Genomic DNA, 7,631 nt, shown 5'->3' with positions numbered 1-7,631 from the left:
CTTTTTTCCCACGTAAGGCTTATAGAGTGAAGACTCTTAACACACCTCTCATTTGCTTCTTTCTTCTACTCCCATGTTCTTCACTATCTTGGGTGTTCGGTTGTTTCGTCAAATTGAATTAGTTTGTTGAAATTCACTTCGATTCAGTTACTTTGTGGGGAATGAATATGCATTATTAGTAATATAAAATATATTTCGGGGAAAGGGGTATACAGGTGGGGAGGGAAGGGTAGGATGGTAGGTGGGATTTTGGAAGGAAGTATGGGTTGAACCCCCCATTTGAAAGAAAAAAAGAAAAAGAAAGCAAATTCAAACTAACTGCATCAAAGTGAATTGCAACGAAGTAATTCACTTTGACGAAACACATATAACTGCATAGCCTCCTACAATATTAGCTTTGGAAACTAATAGCCATTTTGAAAATAGATGATAACCTATGTTTATGTTTTTTAAATGAGTCTTCTGAAGAGTACTGCACAATCGGCAGGGATGACAATCTGATCCACATGGAGGGTGCCACCTTCCACTACTCACTGCTTATTCAGAAATTCTCATATTTAAGGTAATCTAGTGTGCCACTAATGCTTCTGTTTGTGAATCAATGTTCTTGCTAGAGAGTCCTTCACATCCTTATTCCTCAGACTATAAATGAGTGGGTTCAACATTGGAATCACAACAGTGTAGAAGACTGAAACCACCTTGTCCTGGTCCACTGAATAGCTTGAGATGGGACGTACATACATGAAGATGGCTGTACCAAAGAAAAGGAAGATCACTGTAAGATGTGATGCACATGTGGAGAATGCCTTGCGTCTTCCTAATTCGGACTGGATCTTGAGGATTGCAGACAGGATATAAGTGTAAGAAATTGTAATTACCAGTACTGATACCGACCCAAGGGAGCTGGACAGAAGGAACATGACAACTTCACTAGTATAGGTGTCAGCACAAGAGAGCTTCAAAAGTGGTGGGATGTCACAGAAGAAATGAAGAATCTTGTTGGAGTTACAGAAGGGTAGACGGAATGTGCAGCTTGTATGGATCACCGAGGTCAGGATACCCCCAAGATAGGCAACTGCTACTAATAAAAGCTGAGTGTTGTTGCTCATTATAACAGGGTAAAGCAAAGGTTTGCAGATGGCCATGTAGCGGTCATATGCCATCACAGTTAAGAGGAAGCATTCTGATCCCACAAACAGACCAAAGAAATATAACTGTGCAGCACAACCTGAAAAAGATATTGTCTTTCTTTCTGTTACGAAATTTACCAGCATCTTCGGTGTGATAACTGAGGAGTAACACACATCCGAGAAGGATAAGTTACTGAGAAAATAGTACATGGGTGTGTGAAGTCGAGGATCCTTCCAAACTAGAGTAATGATGCCAATGTTGCCAATGAGTGTGATAACATAGATCAGGAGGAAGGTAACAAAAAGAGGGACCTGAAGCTCTGGGTCATCAGTGAGTCCACAGAGAAGGAATTCAGTCACAGAGGTCCTATTATTCCCCTCCATTCATTCTGCAGATGTTGAATTTCTGAGGAGATATAACCATTAAATATAGATTAGTATTGACAACAATACCCATGGTTTTGTAAAAGGGGTACTCTCAGGAAGGTAATGTCAGAACACCAAAGTACTCCAAAAAGGAGGTTACACTGAGCAAGAAGTAACACTGTTTATTGCAGGTCCAGATACAGTTGGGAGAGCACAATTCTATCAGCATGGTAGAACAGAACTGAAAGAAGGGAGCTGTCAGCGCCAACAGATGAACTTTGTATAGGGTTAGACAATATTAGCTTAAAACAAAGTTAGCAACACAGTTTGATCATCCTAAAACATGTATTGGTGGAACTACTTCCTTCCCCTATAGCTAGACATATGTTATTCAAACATAATTGGAGCAAGCACACTTAACCCCCTCTACTCATGACCCCTCTCAGTGATGTCACAAACCTTCCCAAACCACCCCACAATGACAAACATTGTCTAAATCCAAACCTTATAAAAAATGGTATTCTCCCAATATTCACACCTTAAAAACATCAACGTTCAGGGCCTTGAAACAATGGGAAAAAACAAATTCTAGAGAAGACAAAACTCTTTTATTCAGCTTTAGCAAGAGCACACAAAAAAGGCATTTTGGATGCCAGAAAATGCTACTATGATCAAAGAATCGCTGAGGCAACCCCCAATTCTGGGGAACTATTTATAATACTCAAAGAACCGGAGGACCCATGGCCACTTTCCTCACAGGTTACTAAAAGCTCTAATTGGTGTTCTTCTATTCAAAATGCTAGGACTAACAAACTAAAGAACATTCAAAAAGACCTCTCCACCAAAACGAATCTGTGAGGACGAGCTAACGTAGGCACTCCATTCCCAAGCACTAATCTTGACTGTCCAAAATTAGAATTCCAGTCCATTACTGAGCAACCTTTTATTGAAGACCTTACGTAAATAAAACAACAAACTGTAAGTGTTATGTCTGTCCCGCTTCCACAGTCAAAGAGTATGGTGTACAACTTGCCCCTCTGATTTCCATATATAGAAATGCTTCCTTTAGGGAAAGCAACGTCCCTTCTAACATCCACAGCCTGGATTTCCCCTCTGATCAAAAAGCCCACTTTAGACCAGAGTGTGCCAGTCAATTATCAGCCAATCATACATTTTTTGTGTTGAAAATATTGGACAAAGTGGCTCATCTGCAGATCTAAGAGTTCTTGCTTCAATACAATAGTCTGGGCCAAAAACAATATGGTTCTGATCGGGCTATAGCACAGAATCAACTCTTCTTGATCTAAAAACTAAACATTTTAACATATTTGATAAGGGTAACTCAGCCTTGCTGGTGCTACTAGAGCTGTCTGTGGCATTTGAACTGGCGGATCACTCCATCCTTACGGACAAACTATGTAGCACAGCACACTTCTCTGCTTCAGCTGCTGGATGGGTTCAATCTTTCCTAATTGACTGCAAGGACAGAGTTTTCTCCCAGGAATCAATGGGAGAAGGGTCTCTGGTCCCTCGCGGCATATGAAAGGGTTCCTGTGTGTCACCAACTTTGTTTAATATCTGTATGCTGTTAATATATGTATGCACCCACTATTCAATCAGTTGGATGCAACAGGTATTATCTATGCAAACTATGCTGACAACACCCAGTCCCTCATGCCGCTTTAAGGAGACTATGCCCTCGACTCCACTGCCCTGAACCTTACGTACGGTCGGATTCAAACCTGGATGCAGGTCAATACTCTTGCACTCAATAACCCTAGGACCGAGCTCATGGTTGTAGGCACACCCCACCAACTGCAGAAGTTAAGCCAAGAGTACTGCCAGTTTGATATCGTAGGCATCTCCATTAAAACACAATTCATGGTTAAGACTCTGGGACTCACTCTGGATCAAGACCTGTCTATGAAAGTGCAGGTGAGTAATCTGGTTTCCTGTACATCATACTATCTGAAACTATTGGCTCAGCTTTGGCCCTTTCTGAACACCCCCAACTTTGCCATGATTTCACGCACCATCATTGGAGTCAAGCTGAACTATTGAGCCGTCTTCTGTTAGGGATTGCTAAAGGGGAACCTTTACAGTTACAGGTCATTCAGAACAATGTTGTATGTAGTGAAGGAGTTGCTCAGAGCCAACCATGTCTCTTTAGGCCAGAAGAGCCTTGCATTGGCTCCCTGTGAGCAGCCGTATACTGTTTTGTGTAAACCAAATAATACATCAATGACTCTATGGTGAAGGTCCTGAGGCCAAATGCCTCTTATGGTTGCCTGCCCATAGAAACCGTGTTCGAATAACACCTCTTTTTTAGTCACCTTTTGAACCAAACTCTCTCGTGTGGCAGAGAGGTCTTTCCCGCATGCAGTCCCTAGGCTGAGGAATGCGCTGACACTCGATCTGCAAACATGTACATCAGTTTTTGTCTTCAAACGTGGATTGAAAACAACTCTGTTTTATTGATCTATTGCTCCCTTGACTTGCCTATAAAATGCACTGTTTTTCGTTGTTTGTCCTGTTTAGTGCTTCCATGTGTACAGAATTTTGTATCGCGCTGTATAGATAAAATAAATAAATAAATACATGACATAGTTGTAATGACCACTAGAACTTTATCCGCCTGCCAAGGGCCAGTTTCATGAGAAACACAATGCAAACTGAGACAATTACACAGCATCTAACCAATGAGGTGTCCTGCTAATGTCGACAAGGACACAAACCACTGTTGCACCCTCAGGGCATCAAAACTCTCCACCTGATTTGTCCCCTCCCGGCTCATCCTCTCACTCCACAGCCCTCTACCCACGCCCATCTGCTAAGTGCTGATTTGAAATCGCTAACACCACTGTGATGCTCATTCTATTTACCAGTGTTTGTTAACTAAAGATCTGCTTTTCCCAGCCAGGGCCAAGAAGCCTGACTCACTGACCTCGAAAGTATCAGCTGGACCCATCTCCCAGCACCTACTGTCAACTGGGAATGGTCAGTTTGCAACATTTCTTCAGCATACTACAAGGGCTGAGTGCTCGAGAAGTTCATTTCAGCCCACAAAATACAGGGTCTGTTAGTGTGGAAACCCAAGTGGCTTTTCTTACCTGTGTCCTATATGCCATTGTAGCAATTGTATAGTTCAAATTATACAGGGCAACCCACACTGCCTGTTGCCCCTCTCTCAGGGTCTCTATCCCCACAGCTCCCCCCACCCTGGGTGACCGCACCTCTAGTTTTATCCTGCTAACTTGTCAAGCTGCCTCTCTGCACGGGGTACATAATGTACATGGTGCAGCTGTCAATGGTGTTCCCCCCTCTAGGGCTGCCCCCTCCCCTTACCTATAATTCCCACGACTGATCCCCCCTTTGCAGCGCAGTATCTGCACCTTTACCGCATTCCCCACTTACATCCATCTAGTGATCAACACATTTTGGCCCACCATGTTCTTACTTACCTTCTTGGGGACCCACAATCTTGTCACTCAGGTCATGTCCCTCCCTTCTTCCTCATATGCCTTACTATCTGGGAATTAATGTGCAGAACTACAATCCCAGAGCCTAATAGCACATATGTTTCAAACGCTATGACTGGACATCTACCGGGTACACAAGGTTGTCTCTGATCAAGTCAGGTTACCCTAATCTGCCTTGGAATTGATGCCATGAACTCCTTCAATCAGGCGGGTGTATAAAGTATGCCTGGATGGACTTGCTCTTTGTCACTTACAGATATGCACTACACCCTCCATTCAGATGGGCTCTTAGCACTCTTAGCTCTTGGAAAGGACAATGATGCGATATAATTCCACATCTAAAACCATAAACCATGACAGAAATATCCATCCACCGGCTATAAACAATTACCCAGCACCCGGGAAATGGCCCCACTAGCACTCATAACTGAGCTTCAGAAACAAACTTATTCTGTTCCACATTAAGGGAATATGCTCTTAAGCAGGTGAGGAATTTGGCAAGGAAAGCCCATGCAAGTCCCTGCAAGTGACAATGAGCTGTGGCCGCCTGTGATAAACACTACAACAACACACCACATCAGGAACATTATAACCCCACTGCATATCAATGGCAGTCAGACACACAACTAGCATCACGGCCTGTTATGTTACTTGACCTTCGGGCTCTCTGAGTACCAGGCTTCCTACCTAGGATCTACTCATATGTCTGAAAGAACAAAACTGAAGTAAATGCACACTGGGATGATGTCAACCCATGGGCAATCTGCAAACCCTACAAGACACACAGATGACCACAGCAGCTGTTGCTGGTCCTCAAGTCCACTGAACACCAATCATCAAAACTAGTTAGTATTCGTAAGTCCTATACAAAAGAAGATAACTGGATGTAACTGCAAAACGAGAATGTATCATCCAATAAACTATGGAGACTCAACAAGATACAGGGATGACAACAGACCTGCAATTCACTTTACATGATAAAGATTAGCAATAGGGCAGCTCAGTCACCAAAGACACGGGCTAGCAAAGAAGACAACACCTAGCCCGGTAATTAGAGCAAACTCTGCATTAGTCAGATGATTTGACTCAGAGAACCAACGCTCTGAACCTCTAGAGTAGGTACGGTAAGGGGAATCAGGAATAGGGGTATCCCTTACACAGACCGATGTGCTCACTCTCTTCTCTGCACCAACAAAAAATTGAACGCAGCTGTACCCCACGAGAAAGTCGGCCTAGCTGCACACATAATCTCATCACCATCGCAAGAATGCAGACTATGAGGTCAATGGCCTTGCCACACTCATTCTATTGATCTCACACAACTGCGGTACCACACTGACCATTATAATGCAGCTACTCACCACCAAAAACCCACGGGCTGCACATATAATCAGTGCACCCAAGTACTATAAACTACCCTACTCTCTCCAATGACCTGGACTACGGTCGCTGAGGGTGTTCAACTGACAGCGCTTTGGGATCATACCAATGGTAAATAAGGCACTATACATATGTACAATAACATAACATATGTCCCCATTGATGATTCCAGTACCATAGACTCGTGTCCACTTGCGGAACATGCCACCCAAAAAGCATCATATTCATCCATGTTCACAGTTGGCACTGTAAGCATCACTTGCATATCTCCCTGAGTTGCCTCAGAATGTGTGGGACTTTCTTTATCCCCATGTGTTTTGCCTCTTCCCCACCCACCTTCATTGACATTAGGTATCTCCTTTTTCCCTTTATACATTTGCAATTTTGTAATAACAGCTGGCCTCCACAGAAGCTGATGAGCACCAGGACGAACAGGGGGACAGTCACTTTGAACAAATTTGCAAGCCAAGTGTGGACCCACGATAAGAGGGAGTTACAACCAAGAATCCCCTACCACAGTCTGTGTTCTTCTGACACTGCATTGAGTCCTTTCTCTGTCGAATTTGCCAGCTGCAAAGAGATTGTAGCTGGTCACCTGCAACCACTTGGCATCCGTGGCTGCTTGGACCCCAGGAAGCAAGAACGAGTTGAAGAAAACAGATGTCCTTGAGAAAATCCGGAAGTGATAGGATATACTTACCTCCAACCAATAGTTATTACTCTGCTTCCTTCTATTCAAAGTGTGCCCCTACACTTCTTGTTCCTGGTCTTCCTCCATCAATCTCCTTTTCAACAGTGCTGGGTGATCACTGAATGGTATCTGGTCCATCTGAGGCACTACCAGGGCCAGGCTGTTGAGCATGATGAGAGAACACAGTCCCCCACAATCAGGAGGCAGCTGGGCATATGCCTTGGTCCCACAAGACCACCAGTGGTCCATCACTGCCGCTGTCCTGTGGTACTCATCACCCTCATGCACCTTGCATTGGCCCCCAGATGTGTTGTCCATGTTGACCTGAAACATAAGGAAAATCATGTAAGAGGCTTTTTGTGGACTGTTTGATGTCTCTCATCTAACCACGTTAAAGCACACACATTTTTATCCCACACTGCCCTGCAAGTGTCATTCATTTTTGCTACTACATCCATTTCAAATCCCACTAGTCCTTCTGCTCGACACTGCACCATTCCCCCCTCCCATTTGCATCCATAAGTACTGCCTCCTTATCCCCATCAAAGGGCATGTGTGGCACCACAGGATATCATGCCCTGATGC

General features: G+C 43.9%; 1 protein-coding gene across 1 annotated transcript; it reads right to left on the bottom strand.

The window, feature by feature from the left end:
* Window positions 1-578: 578 nt before the first annotated feature.
* On the bottom strand, window positions 579-7,330 carry LOC138514583 (olfactory receptor 5AP2-like). Its single transcript, XM_069630038.1, is given in 2 exon segments — window positions 579-1,519; window positions 7,318-7,330. Coding segments are annotated over 2 exon segments (954 nt in total).
* Between the last annotated feature and the right edge of the window lie 301 nt (window positions 7,331-7,631).

This window comes from Ambystoma mexicanum, chromosome 12 (genome assembly GCF_040938575.1).
Source record: "Ambystoma mexicanum isolate Mex_15411 chromosome 12, UKY_AmexF1_1, whole genome shotgun sequence".
In the NCBI taxonomy this organism is placed as follows: Eukaryota; Metazoa; Chordata; class Amphibia; order Caudata; family Ambystomatidae; genus Ambystoma; species Ambystoma mexicanum.
This window is presented reverse-complemented; position numbering and strand designations above follow the sequence as displayed.